The 22,980-nt window shown below is 40.1% G+C and overlaps 1 protein-coding gene across 1 annotated transcript in view; it reads left to right on the plus strand.

The window, feature by feature from the left end:
• Window positions 1-22,980, plus strand: part of ola1 (Obg-like ATPase 1) — a 170,997-nt gene that overhangs the window by 3,426 nt on the left and 144,591 nt on the right. The window contains exons 3-4 of the mRNA XM_072261847.1: window positions 17,939-18,082; window positions 21,892-22,019. Of these exons, the coding sequence (XP_072117948.1) occupies window positions 17,939-18,082; window positions 21,892-22,019 (272 nt within the window). The remainder of the gene's footprint in view (window positions 1-17,938; window positions 18,083-21,891; window positions 22,020-22,980) is intronic.

The following is a 22,980-nucleotide window of genomic DNA, read 5'->3' on the forward strand; positions in this document are numbered from 1 at the left end:
GATAGCCAACATGCCAAAAACATTCTTCACCACATTGTCTTATTTGTGACTCCACTTTCAGTGAACCATGCACTCTAATATCCCACTGTTCTACAGCACTGTCCAGGGTCCTGCCATTCAAAGCCTACCTGAATTTGCTTTTCCAAAACTTAACTTGGACTTATCCAAATTAAACTCTAAATCAAATGCACCTTGGTATGTTAAATGTAGAGACAGTACACTGTTAAGGGTAAGACCCTTTAAAGTATTAATGAGCAGAGGGACCTTGGGTTCATAGTTCCCTAAAAGTGGTTACACAGGTTGATAGGGTAGCTAAGGCATACGGCATACTTGTCTTTCTTAGTAAAGGCATTGTGTCAAGGATTGGTTGCAGCTTTTATAATACTCTAGTTAGGCTGCGTTTGAAGTATTGCATATAGTTCTGATCCCCCCATTATAGGAAGGATATCGAGGCTTTGGAGAGGGTGTAAAGAGATTTACTGGGATGCTGCCTGAATTAAAGGGCATGTTGTATAATGAAAGGTTTGATAAACTTGGGTTGTTTTCTCTGGAGAATTGGAGGCTGAGAGGGGATACAATAGACAGTATATTTTTCCAAGGGTATTCAAGCCAAGGGGGTAATTTCAAAGGACATACGAAGGGCAAGGTTTTTACACAGTGCTGTTCTGCTTGGTTGGTGGTAGAGGCAGATGCATTAAGATTTTTAAGAGACATTTAGATGGGCAAATGAACGTGAGGAAAATAGAAGGATCTGGATATTATGTGGGCAAAGGAGATTAGTTTAGTTAGCCATTTGATTACCAACTTATTTGGTTTGGCACAACATTGTGGGCTGAAGGCCCTGTTCCAGTACTGTTCTGTGTTCTAAACTCCATTTGCCATTCCTCAGCCCATTTGCTCGGCTGATCAAGCTCTCCCTGTAATCTTTGATGACCTTTTTCCACCTATATCACCTAGTTTAGTCGTTTTCAGACTTGCTATGTCATGTGTATTGTTATCCAAATTGTTGATGTAGATCAACGGACCCCAACCACCGGGCTATGGACTGGTGCCAGGCCGCAAAGCATCAGCTGCACCTTTCCTCATTCCCTGTCACCCACTGTTGAGCCATTACGCATGTGAGGTCAACCCGTGCGTTATCCATGTCAGCGCAGGAAGGAGATCAACTCCTCGAGCTTGCAAATGACGGTGGGCTGAAAAGTATGTTTGACATAAAATCTCTGCCGGCATTCTGGATCAAAGTCAAGGTTAAATATCCTGAGATAGCCATGAATGCACTGAAAACATTGCTTCCATTTCCAAGATATCTCTGCAGTGAATGCAACGAAAACTAAATTGCGGAATAGACTGGACATAAGGAACCCCCTTCGAGTATCACTCTCTCCCATCACCCCTCAATAGGACCGTCTCGTTGCAGGGAAATAAGCCCAGGGCTCCCACTGATTCAGTGATATTGGTGTGTTGCAATGATTTTATATGTTCATACGAGGAAAATACGTGCTGTGTGTTTAATATCCAAACATTACTTAAAATGTTATGATGCTATTGACTTGTATAACCATATAACAATTACAGCACGGATACAGGCCATCTCGGCCCTTCAAGTCCGTGCCGAATGCTACTCTCACCAAGTCCCACCGACCTGCACTCAGCCCATAACCCTCCATTCCTTTTCTTGTCCATATACCTATCCAATTTTTATTTAAATGATAATATTGAACTTGCCTCTACCACTTCTACTGGAAGTTCGTTCAACACTTACTTCAAGCTCCCCTGACCTCCCCTGATAATTGACTTATCACTATATTCATGCAAGGAAAATATGTGGTGTGTGTTTAATATTAAATTCGTCAGATAAACCCTTTTAGAAACAAAATTGAGTGTATTAGCCACTTATCACCTATATTCCGGTCGTGATTAACACCCCCCCCCCCCCCCCCCGCGAACAGAATTGCCAAAAACGACTTGTAAATCGGCACATACACGCATGCGCACTGGTGCCCGCGCAAGGCTTCATGGTCATCGTAGTCTTTCTCGGGGTAAACAACATATTTGACTGCTACTCCTGTCTGTTGGCAATCCTACCTCCCCCCTCCCCCCACCGGGTCGGCCGGTCCGCAAGAATATTGTCAATATGAAACCGGTCCGCGATGCAAAAAGGTTGGCGACCCCTGATGTAGATGACAGGTAACAATGGGCCAGCACTGACCCCAGAGGCACAACATGAGTCAGGAGTCCAGTTTCAGGTGTATGGTGTGTCCCAGAATGTTGATGATTTTTCCTCTTTTAATAATATGTAGTTTTGACTTTTTCTTTCAAAAAATGGCTTTTTTCTTTATGGACCCCTTGTGCATTTTGACTCTTTCATCAATGTTTCATAATCCAAGTAATTCCCTCTGGATACTGAAGGTTTTAGTTTACACTACCTAGAAATAAGTTCATTTAAGTTTACAACAGTGTATGTGGTACTAGTGCAACCTGAAAATGTAAGTGAATACATCCAAAAGCCAAATCTCCACTTTTAGACTAAACTTTTATTCATGAACAACACATCACCTTTACCAGGGCCCCATTTTGAGTCAAAATTGTCTAAGGATGCAATAGAAACAGCCATATAAATACATTACTTCTAAGAGCGGATCAGTGGGTGGGTGTCCTTCCTGTAGTATGTGGATGTTAGCTGGCCTTACAAAGTCTTTCCACTGTTAACAGGATGATGTGTGCAAACTGGCTTTTTGGATTAGTATGTTGAGGTTGTATGGGGTCATTTTGGAGAAAGTTAGTATAACCTGATAGAATTCTTAATTTAGGTTGAATGTGGAAAAACTTAAATCTGAAACGAGGATCCTAAATTTAAATTTGTGTAGAGTACAATCAGAAAATGCCTGCATAATTAAATAAATACCTGTGCCATCTTCTGTAGAGGGAAAAAAAGATAAAGTTGTCAGGTATATTAGGGAACCAAGGATTTAATGAAAGTAGGGAACAAAAGGAAATCAGTGTTTTAAAAAGAACTGCTGGAACACTGTTTAAAATTGCATGTATTTCAATGCAGGTAACTTAACTGGTAATATAGACAAACTGAGAATGTGGATTGCCTCTAGGGGAACTGGGATATTGTGGCCATAATAGAAAAGTACCTGAGAGAAGGGCAGGACAGGTCAATGTTCTGGGATACTTATGCTTTAGGCGTGACAGAGAAACAGGTAATAGTGAAGTGAGTGTAATGGGCAGTAGTGTGGCAGTTAGCTTAATGCTTTACAATGCCACCAATTGGGGTTCATTTCCTGCTGCTGTCTGTGAGGAGTTTGTGTATTTTCCCTGTGACCTTGAGTTTCCTTTGAGTGCTGTGGTTTTCTCCCACATTCCAAAGCCATACAAGTTAGTAAGATGTTGGCATGTTATGTTGGCACCGGAAGCATGGAGACATTTGCAGGCTGCCTCCAGCACATTCTCTGATTGTTGGTTGTATGTTTTGACGTAATCTTTCCCTTTTTAATAAGGGAAGATGTAATAGCAGTGAGGATATTCTTGAGGATCATTTAACGAGGGTACTTAGAAATAAGAGAGGGACAGTTACCTTTGTAGGACTTCATTAAGAAACCCCTCCCCTCCCCCTATAGTCAATGGAAACTTGAGCAAATGTGTCAAGAAATTGCATGTAGTTGTGGTAGTAGTAGGGAAGTGCTAGTGGAATATTTCAATTTTCCCAGTATCAACAAGACCACCCAGAGTGCAAAGGGTCTTAATGGGGCAGAGTTTGGGTGGTGCCTTCAAGACAGTTTTCTCATGTGATATATAGAGCATATGTGGGCAAGGGCAACACTGGACGTCTCTTAGGGAATGAGGTAAGCCAGTTAACTTAAGTAGCAGTTGAGCATTTTGGGTCCAGGGGTGTGATTCTATTAGTTTTAAAATACAGTGGATTCCAGGTAAATGGGACATATTGGGACCAATTCATTTTGGCCCGATTAAGTGGCTGTCCCAATTACCAAAATTCTCAGGAAATAGTTAAAAAGGTTAAAAAAAAGATAAACAGCTTTTTAACTGAGTAACAAATTCTGTATTTAAATGGAATACAGAACAAATTAGAACATTACAAAAACTAGTACAGTACCATAAAATTTATTCCTAAATTATCAACAGAGGAATTAATCCAGTGTATGTACTTAAGCCTAACTGCTTGAAACTGCAGTGAGCAAAACAGTTCTGAATTCTCTTACTGCTTATTACTTGCCAACTATCCTTGAGGAAAATCACTGCTTTTTGAACATAAACAGGAGAAGATGGCGGCACGATGCAGCGCGCGTGGCCACTCCTGTGAATGATATCTGTAATCTGTCAGGTAGGGGACCGTGCACAATTCTGATTTAATGGAGACAAGACGTGAGAGTACGGAGGAACATCTGGAGAAACTTATGAAATGCCAGCTTTGCTGCCGCTGCTACGATGTGGTCCTGAATCTCCGGAGGAGAAGGCCCCGAGTCCTCGGCTTTGCTTGTTTCGGTGGCCGGGGCGAGGTCAAAGGCCCTCGGCAGAGGATGGTGCTCGGAAGGCTGTATTGGAGGGGCTGGTCGGAGGCTTGAAGTTTTCGGAATGGACGGACTCAGTGTCAGCTGTGGTCAGGTGCTTCCAATGCATCAGCAGTTGTTGGTGCCTGGAGGTTTATGGCAGGGAGTTTCTCCCTTTTGCTGCCTGCTATCGGGGACTTGGGAGTCGATTGGGACTTTGAGACTTTTTTTTTGCCGTGCCCATGGTCTGCTCTTTATCAAATTATGGTACTGCTTTGCACTGCTGTAACTATATGTTATAATTATGTGGTTCTGTCAGTTAGTCTTTGGTTTGTCCTGTTTTTCTGTGATATCACTCTGGAGGAACATTATATCATAATGCATGCATGCATTTCTAAATGACAATAAACAAGGACTGAGTTCTAAATCTAAATAAACACATTTAAGTGATGCTATTTAAAAACTGTAAGGTCGAATTATGGTGTAGTGTCTTAACGGCACATGACGTGCATGCGACTAACACTAATTATAAGCGATTTGGCAATAGTCTGCTGTCCCAATTAAGTGGCATAATGTCCCAAATAAACGAAGGGAATCCTTTCTACTTGATTTGTTTTTTGTTCTTTAGGAGTTGTCCCAAATATGTAGCTGCCCCAGTGAACCTATTGCCCAATTAACTGGAATCCACTGTAGTTATAGAAAATAGTAGAATAGGTCCACAGGTTGAAGTCCCGAACTGGAGCAAGGCCAACTTTGACATTAGGTAGGATATAATTTGGGTTGACTAGATTAGCTATTTAAAGGAAAAGGAACATTTGGCAAGTGGGAGGCTTTTGAAAATGTCATTTGAGTTCAGGGCATCATATTCCTGTTAGGGTGAAGGGTAGACATACCAAGTTATTTAAAGCCTGGCTAATGAGAAGTTGAGGTTCTGTAAGGGAAGAAACTGGGGAGAGTACATTGCTTTTATGCAGTTAGAAACAAATTAATCCTTCAACAAATATGAAAAGTTTAAGAGCAGGCTGAAGAGGGTAATCAAGGAAGGTAAAGTGAGGGTAAGAGGTGGATTTAACAAGCAGAGTTAAAGATAATTCCAATTATATTAACAGCACAAAGTCAAGGGGGTGGGATTGGTGGGGGATCAACTATGTCCTCTAAAAGGCCATCAGAACTACTTGTGTGTGGAACTGCAGATGGCCAAAATTTTTCATGTATTTTTCTCCTTGGTGTTTACAAATGAGAATATTATGGATGCTGAAGAAACAAGTGCAATATAAGCTGATGCTCTGTGGATAGCTCACAAAACTACTAGATATTCTACAAGATGTACTTCTGAATGATCACTGCAATCTGCTGCCTATAGTTTCCCTTTAAGAAATGTACTTTTGAACAGTCTCAACAAACTAGCGATTTTACAATCTCCTGAAGGTTTTGGTAAATTTGACTCTCAGAAAGTGAACAAAGCTCGGCCATTGCCGAGCTGGATTTGAAGCCAGATTAAAATGTTGATACCTGAGAGAGGAAAACGAACCAATGTTCAGCCCCACTACGCTGTGCCATGTGAGCTCGTCCTAGCTGCTTTCGTTTGACCTGCTTCCCCTCCTGCTGCAGGTGTAGGATTCTTGGATCCCACACCTCTAGGTTCAGGAATAGTTGTTACCCTGCAACCACTGGGCCCCTTGGCCAGTGTGGATGACCCACTTGGCTCAGTGCTGGACTGTCTCCACAGCCTGTAGACTCACTTTCAGGATTCTGCAGCTCCTGTTCTCTGTATTATCTATTTACTTTCTTTATTATTTGCATGATATGTCCTCTTTTGCATATTGGATGTCTGTTGGTTTTTGTTATCTAGGTTTTTCATGTGTTCCGTTGTGTTTCTTTAGTATAGGTGCCTGCAAGGAAGTGAATCTCAAGGTTGTATATGGTACACATAATTTGATGATAAATTTACTTTTGAACTTTTGATAAGTAGAGCATGTGCATATCACAAAGGAAGGAGGTACTTGCAGCATTGAGCTGGGCAAATCCCCAGGGCCTGACCAGGTGCAACCCTGGACCTTATGGGAGACCAGGAAAGAAATTGTGGGGGCCCTTGTAGGGATATTTGCTTTGTCATTTGCTGCTGGTAAAGTTCTGGAAGATTAGTTGGTCCTTGCTCCATTGTTCAAGAATGGTAGCAAGGACCACCCAGGGAACAATTGGCTGGTGAGTCTGATTTCAGTTATAGAGAAGTTACTGGAGGGAATTCTGAAGGACAAGAACTATATCACTCGGATGCTCAAAGCTTGCTCAGGAGTAGTCTGCATGTTTTTGTGCCTGGGAAGTAATGTCTGAATAATCTTTAAGGGGATAAATGAAGGTAGGGAGTGGAAATTGTCTATTTGGACTTTAGTAAGGCCTTTGATAAGGTCTGGGAGATTAGGTCACATGGGTTTCTGGGAGCTAGTGAGGTGGATTCAGAATTGATTTGGTGATAAGAAGCAGAGGGTGATGGTTGTAGGTTGACTTTCCATCTGGAGGCATGTGATTAGAGGGCTGCCCCAGGACTCAGTGCTGGGACCTCTTTTATTCTTTATTTCTGTAAAAGATTTGAATGTACAGAGTGTACAAGGCATGATTAGCTGGTTTATTGATGGTACTAAATTAGGGGTTCTTACTGATAGTAAAGTGGATTATGATGATTTGCAGAGATCTTAATCAGAGAGATGGGCTGAGTAATGGTAGATGGATTCTACCATTACTAGATTTCCAGTGTGAGGCTTTGGACAGTCAAACCAGGGTATGATTTGTATGGTGAATGGCAAGGCACTGACAGGAGGAGTAGGACAGAGGGACCTGGGAGTGCAAGTGCACAGCTGAAAGCGGCCGTGCGGGTATAGACAGGGTGGTGAAGAAATCATTTTGCATGCTGACCTTCATCAGGCAGGGCAATGAGTTTAGGATTAGGAACGTGTTGCAGTTATATGTCATTAATGTGGCCACAAATTTGGTAACTCTGTTAAAGGAAAAGTATTATAAAGCTGGAGAGTGTGCAGCAGAGATTGGCGAGAGTACGGCCTGGATTAAAATGCCTGAGTTATTGGGGGAGGTTGCCCACAGGAGATCTTTATTTCCTGGAGTGAAGGAGAGTGAGGGGTGACCTCATAGAATTTTATAAAATCATAACCTGCCATAGAGGACGTCCCATAAAGATTCACCAGACTGATTTCTGTGATGGGACTGGCTCATTCTTTTTGAGATTAGGTGGACTTAGTTTCTATTTACTGCAGTTTAGAAGAATGTGATGAGATCTAATTGATCTAATTGAAACTGGCACAATTTTGACAGGATGTGGAATGGATGCTTTCCTTGCCTGGATGCTTAGAATGTGACATCACAATCTTGGCTTCCATGGCAAGATTTAAGTTTAAGGTTTAAGATGGTGCAAGTGAAATGTGGTGACCCTCAACTGGCAGCATACAAATCTGACCATATTAATTACTTTTACTGGACAACAATTACTGCAATCAATAGCCTGTAGCTTCACCTTTTGGAGTTAAGTTTTTGAACTGCCTGTACGACCTGGCATTTTTGCGATGTCCTGGGGGATTTAGCTGCTTGGTGGGTACAAGCCAAATTGAGGTGTTGGGGCCTTGGCCCGAAAGCAAGTAATGAGCTGATGTTTGGCTAATGCTTGAGTGGACTTGGGGGGGGTTGAATTGAAGTGCAGGACCTGGGCCCAAGATTGAGGAAGAAGCCAATGTTTGGCTGATTTAAGTGCAGGGGCAGTATGAAAAGGTTGGGGTGTCAGGGCTGGAGGCAGAGGAAGGGCCACTTTTCAGCTTACTGCTCTGCGAAGTTTGCTTAGCTCTGCTCTGAACTGAGGCCGTGGCCTGCAACCAACAGGCTCCATTTCTGGCTGTAGTTGTGGTTGTGGACTCATTTTCGTGAACTTTAGTTCTGTGTTTTTTGTTTACTTTTTTTTATAAGGTTTATTCTTTTTTTTTGCACATTGGGTGTTGGACAGTTTTTTTAAAAATGGGTTCTAATGGTTTTGCTACCTATAAGAAGACAAATTCAAGGTTGAACGTAGTATACTTCGATAATAAATGTACCTTGAACTTTGAAGAGATTTGAGACTTCCTTCACTCAGGATGGTGAATCTGTGGATTTCATTACCACAGATTTCATTCATCATTCGTCAAGTTGCTGAATGTACTTCAGAAGGAAGTAAACAAATTTCTTGATGCAGAGGTGTTAGGAGAGAGTGGGAAGAATATATTAACGCAGATGGTTAACTGTAATCACATTGAATGGTGGAGTGAGGAAATGGTTTTCATTTGTTATTTTCTATGTAAGGCACAAATGAGTGCAGTGGAGAATGTTGCATTTGCTGAATGACTACATCTTCAACAGCACATAAGCAGGACTAGTAATCTGTTCTCCCATTTACCTTCCAAAGTGTTTCACTATCACTAGTTGCATTGTACTGTGTGTACCATGTACTAATGCTTTATGGTTAGTTAGGCTTTTCCAATATTTTTCAAACCTGTAACCTCTACCAAAGACAAAATAACATGTATGAGAATACTACCACCTGCAGGGTCTCTTAGAAAGTTAATTGTTGACCCTTCGTTGCCCTGCTGGACATACCGACTGTGTGGTGAAAAAGGCACAACGGCACCTCCTTCACCTCAGATAGTTGAAGAAGTTTGATATTGCTCCCCCCAAATCCTAAGAACATTCTATGGGGGCACAACTGAGAGCATCCTGACTAGCTGCTTCACTGCCTGGTATGAGAACTGTACTTCCCCCAATCATAGGACTCTGCAGAGAGTGGTGCGGACAGCGCAGTGCATCTGTAGATGTGAACTTTCTACTATTCGGGGACGTTTACAAAGACAGGTATGTAAAAAGGGCCTGAAGGATCATTGGAGACCCGAGTCACCCCAACCACAAACTGCTCCAGCTGCTGCCATCTGGGAAATGGTACCACAGCATAAAAGCCAGGACATCAGACTGATTAATTCATGCTGACACAACTGTATTTCTTTTTTTAAAGTTTATTTTTATTGAAGGAATGACACAATACAGAATACGTAATGTATTATATTTTCCTCTGTTTTGCTTTTATATCTTACCCCTAAACAAAACTCCCCTTACCCGCCCTCCCCGAACATACCATGGCAGCTAATATATTTACAATACAACACTTCACAAATACAAGTACAGACATTTCACTGCCATACCCCCACATTCCTTCAAGACGAAGGCCCACACACATCCACAACACGTCAGATGATCCAGAATACACTCATATTACAATGCATCAACCACCCTGTGAGGTAATCCATATGTGTGTTAAAAGGGAGCAAATCCTGAAGTACAATCAAATGCCCTCAACTGGTAGGGAATTCCTTAAGACTTCCAAAATATGACAAGAAAGGTCCCCATTTTGAATAGAGCTTTTTCACAGACCCCCTCAGAGTAAATTTAATCTTTTCTAGTTTCAGAAAAAAATGTTACGTCCTCTAACCAAGCAGCAGCAGATGGGGGAGTGACAGATTTCCATGCTGCATTGTATTCCTATGCTACATTGACTGTCCTGTTGTTCAATGCGACAATCTTCACAATGCGACAACTACAAGAAAAATGTCGTGAACAACATCAACCTTTGTACATGGTATTTATCGACCTCACCAAAGCCTTTGACTGGGTATCAAGGGAACTCCTATGGGATGTCCTATCCACCTGTGGATGCCCTGAAAAGTACGTTCAAATCCTGAGACTCCTCCATGATGGCATGCTTGCCACAGTCATGGTCAGCAACAGTAACTGTGAGCCTTTTCAAGTTAGATCAGGAGTAAAACAGGGATGCGTGATTGCCCCAACTTTGTTCACCATCTTCATTGTGACAATCATCCACATTATCAAGGATGACCTACCCCCAGGAGTGGAAATTGTCTACAGAACAGATGGCAGACTTTTCAATCTTGCCCGTCTCAAATCCAGAACGAAGACATCCACGAGTTCCCTTGTCAAGTTCCAATATGCAGATGACAACAGTGTTGCAGCTCTTTCAGAAAACCACCTACAGCAGATTCTGACTGCCTTCAACCGTGCATACATGAAACTTGGACCTATCATCAGTTCCAAGAAGACTCAGATCATCTATCAACTGTCACCAATTCAGACAAATCTGATAGAACCATCAATTCAACTTGGTGAAACAACCCTGGAAAACATGGACCACTTTCTGTATCTTGGAAGTCACCTCTCCTCCAATGTCGACCTTAATGACGAGATCTAACATCGTCTTAAATGCATTGGAACAGCTTTTGGATGTCTCCGAACAAGAGTCTTTCATGATCGTGACATCTGAACAGACACCAAAATGGTAGTGTACAAAGCAGTGGTAATCCCAACGCTCCTGTATGCATCAGAAACCTGGACAACATACCAACGCCATCTGAAGGCACTTGAAAAGTTCCATCAATGCTGTCTTCGAAACATCTTAAATATCAACTGGGAAGATAGAAGAACCAACGTCAGTGTGCTAAATGAAGCAAAGACAACAAACATTGAAGCCTACGTCATCAAGAACCAATTAAGATGAAGCGGTCATGTTGTTCAGATGAAAGACGAACGTCTGCGGAAACAAATCTTTTACTCCCAGCTTAAAGAAGGCAAACGTAAAAAGAGGCAGACAACAGAAGAGATTCAAAGACGTCTTAAAAGCCAACATGAAGAAATGTAACATCGACATCCAACAATTGGGAAACCAGTGCTAAGGATTGGAAACTCTGGCAAGCCATCATCTGAGAAGGAGCAGCAACTTTCGAAGCCAACAGATATGCAGAATTAGAAGAAAAGAGAAGAAGATGGAAAGAGGCAGCAACAACCAAAGCCTGATCTGCCATCTGGAACTACCTGTCCTGAATGTGGAAGAACTTTCAAAGCCGAGATTGGACTCATAAGCCAGTTGAGAGCCCATAAGTAGATCAACAGAACAAAGACCATCATCCTCGACCTCAAGGGATAACCACGACGACCTGTTGTACATACTATTTATTATAAATTCCTATAAATTGCAGATTGCACATTTAGACGGAGACGTAACGTAAAGATTTTTACTTGTAAATGAAGGATGTAAGTAATAAAGTCAATTCAATTCAATTCAGTTGTTGCTGGGTCTAAATCTTAGAAACTCAAGCCAGAGTATTGTGAGAATATTTTCACTTTTTGTAGAACCCATATTCCAAAAAATGAGCACCAAAGTGTCTTGACTATTTAAAGTACTGTTGGAATCTAGATCAGTCAACCTTTTGACTGTGTAGCAGATTTATAGTTTAGTTATAAATCTAAGTCAGTTTCAGAATTTGATTAACTTGGAGCAGGTTTTAAGAAAATATTTTATAAAGAATATCCATGAATAGTTTGGACGATAGCGTGTGATCTTAAAAAAATGAGTTTAGATAAAATTTGAGCAACATACAAAGTTTTTCTATCCAAGTCTCAGTTATAAAATATCAATATAATAAAACTTGTGCTTTAATTGCTTTATTTAACTTAGTTCTTTGTAGATTATCTTTGAAGCATTTAATAAATTTTAGAATGTGTATTGGATCAATAGACTAAATAGAGGGTTTGGTAGCATCGTGGTTAAAATTATTGGATGGGTATCTGGGGGCCTGGATTAATGATCCAGAGAAATGAGTTTGAACCCTCCATACCTGTTGTGGGATTTACACTTATTTAATTAGATTAATCTGGAGTATAGTATTGGTGCAGTAAAATACAAATTATGTGATTATGCTTGCCTTATCTGGTCCAAGTGTAAGGGGGTTTTGACTTTTATGTTACTGCGGAGGCTAATTAAAATGGTGTTTTTGTTATGTTAATCTGGGGAATGCGGCTTTGTTGTGTTAAATGCTGAGAAAGTTTGCGCTAGCAGCTTGTTTCGCTTTTGAGTGTGATAAGAGAGTGCTATTAACGAATTGGGATAGTTGTTATGGTTTTGGTGTATTTGAAGATACTGTATGCGCGGGGTTTTGGGGCAGAAGGCGGGAGAGCGAGACAGAGGATGGACGATGTGCTGTGATGTCCGCTAATGGGGTTGGACCCCGAGGAGGGCGTTCGGTGAGGAGACAGAGACAGACTCGTGTGGAGCGTCTGGTCGACCATCGTTGTTGGCCCCAGGTGGCCGGTCGAGGTGGTCTAAGGGGGTCGCAGGGTGAAGAAGAAGGTCCTTGAGCTTCAACGGTTTTTGTGCACGAAGAGATTGAACTTTGATAAGTGTGGCGCCTTTTATTTTCCTTTTATATTTTATTCTCTCTTAATTATATAGTTCCAGTAATATCTATAAACTAAATCATTTAATCGTATCTGGTGTATTGTCTGTTATTTGGGCGGTGTGGGGTACATCACACAGCATCCACACAAACGAATTACCCAGTTTGCCGGGGCCGAGGGCTGTTTCCCTAGATGACAGCGAGCCGAGCGACCCTGAGGGTGGCCAGGAGGGGGGGGGCTACACAAGCTATACCTGAATGGCAACCCACTCTATTTAAGAGCAATTTAGGATATAAATAAAGCACTGTCCTGCATGTGATAGCTGCATCTCCACTATGAGGATGCGTGGAACAATAATGCATGTTTTTAAAACTCTTGTGAATATTATTAACCCAGCTCTTTGTACAGACTTATTCATTTAAAAAAATAACTATGAAAGAGGCAAGGTGATGAAGGGTCTCAACCCGAAACATTAACTGTATTCATTTCCAGAGCTGCTACCTGACCTGCTCAGTTCCTTCAGCATGTTGTGTGTGTTACTCTAGATTTCCAGCATCTGCAGTCTCTTGTGTTCAAGATGGTGATACTTTTAAAAACGTGCAGTGCTGTTCCAGGACAATAAAAAATGAGAACTTGCGGTGGTCAATATTTGGCGCTGCCACCCAGGTTCCTTTGCCAGTGAAATCACTGAAGCCTACCGAGAAACGCTTTGACAGGTGGATAAATCAACAGCCTGGATTTACTGAATGTCAAAAATGTTATTGTACTAGAATGATCTGATCTTTTTCACATATTGAAAATCTTCAAGCTACCAAAGATAAATGATGCTACTAAAATTTTTTACAACACACAAAACACTTATATTTGTTATCTTAATTAATTCACAAGCTAAATTAAAACATACTTCAATCTCTTGCTGCTATTCCTAATTTTTGAAATGAATGGAGTTGCTACTTTAGGTCTAACATTAAGGTTCAGTGCTTACATTTTCAGTGCAATTGCTGGGAAACTTAGTAAACCATTGCTGGGGTTTAGATTAGTTGTGCAGTTATAGAAGTTGAGGTGAGGATCGCTTGAAGTTTGGAATGTCTGCTTCACTTACCTAGAACAGTAATTGCTGTGGTCATTTTAAACCTGTCTTCAAAACAAAGATGTGTACTCTTCTGCAGCCTTATTACCATTTCTACTGCTCTTATTGTCCTTTCTTTTATTTCCTTTTTCCTTTGTAGAAACTTTTTGAGGTTGGGTTGAGATATGAGTGAGACATTTGTTGAGACTTTGAAAGAAGCCATATGGTGCAATAATACTGTGGTGCTGTTGGTCATGGAGGAGACAATTTCCTGGAGTTTCAGAAAGTCTATCAGCCCTTGAGTAACAGTCACTCTGTTCATTGATTACTTTTGTGGTGGTTAATTAAGATCCTGCCATGCACTCTCCAACTTGCCACTCTTTCAGTGTCTCGTTTCATCTTCAGCCCCTTACCATTTCAGTATCAAAATGAAATGACTCGGAACAATTATTTTTCACCTTTGTCAGTCTTTTTCTTACACTTTTGAATAGCAATTTAAGTTTGCTTTTGTGCAAATCATTGCTTCCTGACTGGTAGTTCTACCACAAATCTACCCGTTTCTCTCCAGTGGGAAAGAGTACAGACTTCTCCAGAGATTTTCTTAATACTGTTATCCTCTTTTGGTATCATCCAGTCACCCTATTCTTTTCCACAATATTTAAAAATTTCTATTAATTTTAAATACACAACATTGCAACTTAATAATCTGGAGTCATTTTGTTCAGTCTTGAGTATTTCAAATTATGTCTTCTGTTAACTGTAAGTGCATTATGTTCGTGTATTCAATTCCCATTTATGATGTGCTGTGTATAGATATCAAAAATGAATATAAGAACTGCTGAAGTCGTTGTTATTCTGATGCAAATCATAAGTCTTGTATTCCAGGATGTGGCTGATGGGAGCAATGTAGCAACTTGTAAGGGAAAACTCCATCATTGTTCATTACCATTTCACATCAGCCAGGGGGAAGGCTTTTGCATTTCACTTGTCATTTCTTGACAACATCATCTCCAAAATGCCATGGTCGTGACAGTGTTTTGACACTTTCACACTTGGTTCTTCTGTTGTTGATGGGTCATATGGTACAATAGTTTACTAGTAAATGAATTGAGAGGTCAAAAGTTCATTTTCTAAACTGCCACAAAATTATGTGCATTGATGCATGGTTTTCTGATACAAGCGACACACATGGCTTTTATTTTAGATTGAAATAGAATTTTAGTGTCATTAAGGTTTCCACCAAAAAAAAAATTGTTTGTTATGAAAGCAAAGTTACATCACTAAGTGGTTCCCATTGAAACATATGAATTAGGTGCAGAGGTAGGCCACTCAGCCCCTTGAACCTGCTGCGCTGTTTTATCAGATCGCTGCAGATCTAATAATGCCATCAATTCTATTTTATTGATATAATGTATCTTTCACCATGCTTATTAGGAACTTGTCTGGCTCTGCATTAAAGATATTAAAGGACTTTCTTTGAAACTCCAAGAATTCATAATTCCGAAAAGTATTTTCACCTCAACTTTACCTAAATGGACAACCTCTTATTTTTAAACAGTAATCCCAAATTCTGGATTCACCCACAAAGAGAATTGTTTTTTCAACATCAACTCTGTCAAACAGCTTCATGATCTTGTGTTTCAATCAATTCCCCTCTCATTCTACTGGACCCACCCAGATACAAAAGCAATCTGTCCAATTTTTCCTCTTAAGACAACCTGCCTATTCCACATGTTACTTAATTTGACTGCAATCAAATCAGCATAGTTATGAAAATCACTGAATTATTCCTTTTAAGGACATGGTTAAATTCATACATTTTATACAATTTAAAAATGAAGAATCAACTACTTCGGTGATTGAAATAGATGAATGATCTATTTTTAGTAACATAAGGTAAGTCTAAATCTGTCATCGACAGTAAATGTTAGTAAAATAGGCAGATATCTTGTAACTTTGTGATATGTGACAATTTTACTCTTAACATTTAACAAATGTGCAAGTCCAATCAATGGTCATTTCCAGTTGCAGAAGCAGATCTTTTATCTTTCAAAAATAAAATGCTGCAGATGCTGAAAATCTGAAATAAAACACCATGCTGCGTGTTCCGTGAATATTTTCAACACTTCCTAGTTTTAGTTCTGACACCCAAACCACTTTGGTGGAATAATTCAATGGTAATCAAAAACACAACTGCAGAACTGGAGGATTCTACTTGAATCTTGGAGGATTTACCCAACTGTCAATCTTCTGGTGTCTTGTCTTCCAGTGGATGCTTTCATTATTGTGTACTGATTTACTTAATGACAGCAGAATGGCATTTGGGGCTACAACGTTGTGTTTTGTAATATTCTGTGTTTAAAAATAAATATATTGTTTTGGATCTTAGAATGCTGATAATGGTCCTTCTGCCCACCATCTCTAAATTAATCTCAATTGGTTGTAACATTTTATCCGCCCTGTATCTTAACAATGGTGCTGTCCATGATTGTGTTAAGTCCTCTGCTCTGCTCCCTTTCTAACAATAACTCTTTGGCTAGATACACCGCTAAATTGCAAATACTATGTCATGATGTCAGAAAAGCAACCTAGCCCTTAATGTCAGAAAGTATCCTTATGAATTGCATCTCAAATTGGAATGATAACTGATTTGCTCTTGACCATTGGAAGCTACAGGTCAGCCCATCCCAGACATCTCACTTTTATTTCATCCAGTCCATTTTCAGGAAGTTTGCTTCAGGAAAGCAAGTAGTACTAAGGATGCCTGCCACTATTACCATTCCCTTCTTCGCTCTTCTGCTGCCTTAGAAAATATACAGGAACTCAAGACAGCTTCTTTCTTATTGCTGTCAGACTTCTGAACCATAAACAAGATTTTACAGATGCTGGAAGTTCTGAGTAAAGCATGCAAAATGTTGGAGGAGCTTAGGCAGCATCTATGGGGGAAAAGCACAGTCAATGTTTCAGGCTGAGACCCATCATTAGGACTAGAAAGGAAGGGGAAAAAAGCCCGAAATGTCAACTAATTTCTTTCCACAGATGCTACCTAACCAGAGATTCACCAACCTCCTTGAAAAGATCCTACGCAATTCAGTTTGAAATGACCAGCTCCTCATTGTACAACTGTCACCTAGTGGGAACGTTTTGTCATCTACCCTATCATGCTTCTAAAGATCATGGATGTTTCTGTAAATTTCTGCCCTCACCCCCCCCCCCCATTGTTCTAAATGCTGGATCACGTAGTTCTTTCTTCTTTATTTGCTTGTGATAGGACGAATTTCGTATCCCAGGGCAAAAAATAAAAATGCATTTCCTTTTTTTGTGCTAAAACTAGCATCTCTCACATTAAGTGCAACACAAATCCTGAAACAGCCTTCTGAGCTACATACTGCTGTAATGCTACTAGTGTTCTACAAAATTCATTTTTCCATATTCTAGATATTGGGAAGCCAGCATTTATTATACTTAGCCAAGTATCCTTGAAAGAGCTGATGAGCCTCCTTGAACCTTTGCAGTCATTCTGATGTAACTCTCCCACAGTGCGGATGAGAAGGGAGTTCCAGGGTTTAGTCTGGGCACTGATTGAAAAAATGAAAATATATTTCCAAGTCAGGGAAATAGGCAATTTGGGAGGGAATATGCAGATATGATGTTTCCATGTGTTATAGCCCCTCTTCCTTCATGTGAGAGGTTGTGGGTTGGAAGGTGCTGTGGAGTAGCAAAGGTGAGTGACTGCATTTCACTTTGGGGATGAATACTCAACACTGAAATGAACATTTGGACTGATGGATGGTCTGTCAGTCAAGGAGGTGTTTTGTTCAGGATGGAACTGAGCTTCTGAGTATTGGGCTGTTTGTGTGCCTGGTCTGCTATATAATATATATTTTGTATACATAAGACCTATTTAGCAATGTTTGTAAAATCATTTAAAGGTCTCTCAAACTTGCCCCTAATTCTTTAAATAATTAGTTGGTGTTGTAAGCAGGATGTTCAGTCTTTAAGATAATCTTGCTGTCTATTCACTTTCACTGTATCAAGTGTTTATATTCAAACATTTGCTAAAATACTCTTCTTTTCTGTGAAACAGGAAATCTACATTTTTTAATGTTCTAACAAAGAGCCAAGCAGCTGCAGAAAACTTTCCCTTCTGTACTATTGATCCCAATGAAAGCAGAGTGCCTGTTCCAGATGAGCGGTTCGATTTCCTCTGCAAGTACCATAAGCCTCCCAGGTACATTAATTTATTTTTCTTAGAGCTTTGGATATTTTAGTTAGGAATGACATTTTATAAAATTGAATGTTTGGTGTCTGCAGATGCTTAAGGTTTAATGACCAACCTTTCTGAGGTACTTATAAATTCATAAGTTCTCAAATATAATTATCTCCAAATCTGTTGTGTCACTCCATAAAACAGCATGTAGATTACAATCTTATTGGTATACTTTTTGAAAATCTTTATATCCATGTAGAATTTCATTTGTAGCCAGCCCCTTTCAAAAATTGCCAGTAGGTATTAATCAGGTTTGAAGTGAACCATCTTACTTCACCAGTTCTTGTACAACTTTATTAAAGCTCATATCATTTTATTTACTGTATTGTGATTTGTATGAGACACATTCCATTCAGCTTCATCTCTTTTCTGCATCTCATCTTTTTTAAGCTGTAGACATGTTAAATTTCTAAACACTAGATTCTGCAGATGCTGGAGAGCCAGAGAAATGCATACAAAGTGCTGGAGAAACGCATACAAAATGCTGAAGAAACTCAGCGTGTTAGGTAGTATCTATGGAAAGGAATAAACAGTTGACGTTTCAGAGCGAGATCCTTCATCAGGACTGGAAAGGAAGGGGAAAGAAGCCAGAAGAAGGTGGGGGAGGGGAAGGAGTTACTGGCAAAGAAGGTGGTAGGTGAAGGCAGGTTGCTGGGAGGGGGTGAAGTGAAAAGCTGAGAGGTGATAGGTGGAAAAGGTGAAGGGCTGAAGTGGAAGGAATCTGATGGGAGAGAGAGGAGGAGGAGGGGCACTAAGGGAAGGTGATAGCTAAGTGAGGAAAAGAGAAGAGGGGAGGGGACTGGAAGAAGAGAGCTGAGGGAGAAATGACTGGGAATTGGAGAAATTGATGTTCATGGCATCAGGGAGGGGGCTACCCAGATAGAATGAGGTGTTGTGCCTCCACCCGCAGAGTAGCCTCATCATGGCAGTAGAGGATTGACATGTTGGAATATGAATTTGCAATTGGAATTAAAATGGTTAGTTACCAGGAAATCCTGCTTGCAGATGCAGCAAAGGTGCTCGACAAAGTGGTCCCCCAGTCTACGTCGGATCTCATCAGTGTAGAGGAGCCTGCGGTGACAGGGACCTTAGAGCTTACAAAAGCATTTTTATCTGCACCAAAGTGACTTTTTTCCTCCAGTTTCTGCTTCTGAGACTGAGGTAGATGATCGTGTAACGCAGTTAGAAATTGGCAGGTATGATGTTGCAGGCATCATTGGGTCGTGGCTGAAAGAAGATCATATTTGGGATCTTAGCATCCAAGGATACACATTGTATCAAAAGGACAAGCAGGTGGGGTGACTCGATTGATAGAAAGAGATGACATAGGATTGGAAGATGTAGAATCCTTGTGGATAGAGTTTAAGAAATTGCAAGGATAAAAAGACCCTGATGGGCATTATATACAGGCTTCCAAACAGTAGCCACAATGTGGACTACAGATTGCTCTGGGAGTGTTGTGACTTTGATGGAAGTCATTGGAGAGGCACTGAGCTGGTGATGTAGAAGCCTTTTATTCATCATAACAAGCAGACATTCTTCTCGAAACCCTCTTGATAGTCTCACAAATTCAGAAGTGCATCTCATTTTTATACCCTCAAGATCAATGGTATGCTTAAGAAAAAATTTCAATAGTTATAGTGCCATTGTTCACTTAAATACTTGAGGGTGACAGTGCTTTCTCTTTGAATTGCGTATCTATGTTGGAAGACATCTTTGAATGTTCGAATACCTTTGCTGGGACAAACTAATTGATAGTATCAGTCTGGCCTACAAGCTTCCTTGAACTTGTTTACAATAGTACAAACCCATAGTTACCCAGATTGATGTAGGACAATTAACACAGTCCCATTATCTTAACGTTTGGCTAATCTATATGTGTGTTCATCTCACGAGCACCATTTTGCCAACCATATCTCTTGGTCTGTGCATCAGCCTGTGCTTCACAGACAGTATTGTTTAATCGAAGGTATGCTTTAACTTTAAAATTGATTCTAATCTTCAGTACTTAATGTAAATTGTAGACTGGTTCTTAAATTAATATCTACTATATTCACATAACTCTAGAATATTTCCTAACGGAGGTAAACAAAGACATGTCAAAAGGAAATGTTGTGATAGTAATGGGGCGGGGGGGGGTGGGTGGAAGAAATTAGGTTGGTGCTGGATCCTAAGAGAAGGAATGTATAGATTTGCTACACGATGGCTTTTTAGAGCAGCTTATGGTCGAGCCCTCTAGGGAAAAGGCAATTCTGGTGTTGTGCGATAAACCAGATTTGATTAGTGAGCTAAGGTAAGGGAATCCTTAGGAGACAGTGATCATAATATGATAGAATTCACGCTGCATCAGTATTATAGTTGAGTAAAGGCAACTGCAGAGGAATGTTAGAGGAGGTGGCCAAAGATGATTGGAAAGGGACACCAACAGGGATGACAACAGAACAGCAGTGGCTAGAGTATCTGGGAGTCACTTGGAAAGTGTGAGATCGGTTTATCCCAAAGAAGAAGAAGCAATGTAAAGGGAGGATGAGGCAACTGTGGTTGACAAGGGAAGTCAAAGCAGCAGAAAAGCAAAAGGGGGCATTTAATATAGCAAATATTAGAGGGAAGCTAGAGGATTGGGAAGCTTTTTTAAAAAAAAACAACAACATATATACTTATACAAAGTGGTGATTGTGAGTATCAGACTGCTGGAAAATGATGCTAGAGAGGTAGCAGTGTGGGACAAAGAAATGGCGAATGAACTCAAGTATTTTGTGTCAGTCTTCACTGTGGAAGACACCAGTGTTATGCCAGAAACTCAAGAATGTCGGAGCAGAAGTGAGCATAGTTGTGATAACTAAGGAGAAAGTACTTGGGAAGCTGAAAGGTCTGAAAGTAGATTAGTCACCTAGATGACACCCCAGGCAAAGACCCATAAACAGCAATAAGTTAAATGGTCAGATGATAAGGCATCTGAATTTCCAAATAGATTGTTATATCAATTTATGAGCATCAACTTGGATGTGTACTTAATGTAGTGGAAATGTTTAGGACCTCATCATAGGTATTTTATGGGGTGCTTGATGTTGGAATAGCATTCCGCTAGATTTTAGATCTAGATCTTTTAATCAAAGGATTACTGGTGTCCAGGTTTCATGACCTTTTTAAATTTTAAGCATTTTCTAGAAGGCCTGTAAGTGATAATTGTCTTTGAACCACTTTGGCTGTTGCTCAAGTGGCCAAATTGCATTCATATTAGACCCTGATAAGTTTTTTGTGCACACTAAGTGCTGGAAATTAATATGTGCTTCTGAGACAGTTCTATATTCTTTATTTCACAAGGACAATATGAAATGGAATCACATGTACATTTGGCAATGTCATTCTCAGTAAAGTTAATATGTCATGAATTAAAATTCCAAGGATGAGCTACTTAATCCTGGCTGATCCTTAATTATGGTGATGAGGGATTGAAGTGCTGTCTTTGATTGAGATGGTAACAGGTTCCATCTCTTTGGCTGGAACTACTGAAATCCACTGGCTACTTTCTTTTTGTGCAACTACTTTGCAGCAAATTCTATATTTGCTGATGATATAACAGTAGATCAGGTGTTTTTCATGTTTTTTCCCCTTCCACTCTCCCTCCCCTCATTATTTGTGACCCTGCCTCTGAACCATTGTGATTTATCTTTTGTAATTCATTTTTTTCTGATTTGTTTATTTTCAATTTTGAATTGAGTTTGATGTATAGACAGAAAAGCAAGTTAAACTTTGTTAATTTTTTACAGTAAAATACCAGCATTTCTGAATGTGGTTGACATAGCAGGACTTGTGAAGGGTGCTCATGCTGGTCAAGGGCTTGGGAATGCCTTCCTATCTCACATCAGTGCCTGTGATGCAATCTTCCATCTTACAAGTATGTATCAATGAAGAGTAATTCACTATCATTTAATATCACAGTATATTTAATAGTTTTTCCCTCATTTTCATTGTTCTGCTGGTATTCGCTGATTTCAAGTGTTACTTTGACATAATTATGCAATCCTTCAGTCAAAATGTGGGTTGAAATGAAATCCTGTAGCATTGGAGTTGGCATTGGTTTGCTGAAATGTTAAATGGTATATTTGTTCAAGTAGTCATAATGTTCCATGGTACTTCTCTTGAAGAGGAGCAGGTGTTCTTTCAGTTTTGTTCACGAGCATCAGTCGACCAGTGGCAATAAAATGGATTAACTGGTTGTTTATCTTAACTGCTTTATAGATCCTTAGTTTGCAAATTAGCTGTTACATATATTACAAACAGTGACTTCCAATATTCCAAGTTTTTTTAATATCAAAATTGAAACAGAATATAAAGTTATTATTATTGACCTGAAACATTGTTTTCAGTAAGCTTCTGAAAATACATTGAAATAAGCAAAATGATACTGGCTATTTCACCATCTTGACTGTACTTATCCCATCATCCTCCACTGGATTTGTAGCCCTACAGGTCATGGTTCTTCAACTCATCCAGATACTTTTTACATGTGATGTGGGGTTTTGCCTGAGCCATGTTTTTTAGGTAGGTTCCCTGCAAGACAGCTGTCACCTACCTGGGGGTGCGGGAGGGAACTTAATTTCCTAGTTCTTCTACCACCGCTTTTGTGCTATTCACCCTTGTTTTTTTGACCTCAATGCTAAAGGAAATAGGTCTTTCATATGTATTTTGTCAAATCCCTTCATAATTTTACACACTGGAATTGAGTCTCTTGGTCTCTTCTGTTCCAAAGAAAACAAGCTACCTTATCCAATATATCCACATAGCAAGTTTTCTGGTTCTGAGAAAATCCTTAAATCTCCTCTAAACCAGGTCTAGTGGATGAGTGTCTTTCTTAT

Source organism: Mobula birostris, chromosome 6 (genome assembly GCF_030028105.1).
Source record: "Mobula birostris isolate sMobBir1 chromosome 6, sMobBir1.hap1, whole genome shotgun sequence".
Lineage (NCBI taxonomy): Eukaryota > Metazoa > Chordata > Chondrichthyes > Myliobatiformes > Myliobatidae > Mobula > Mobula birostris.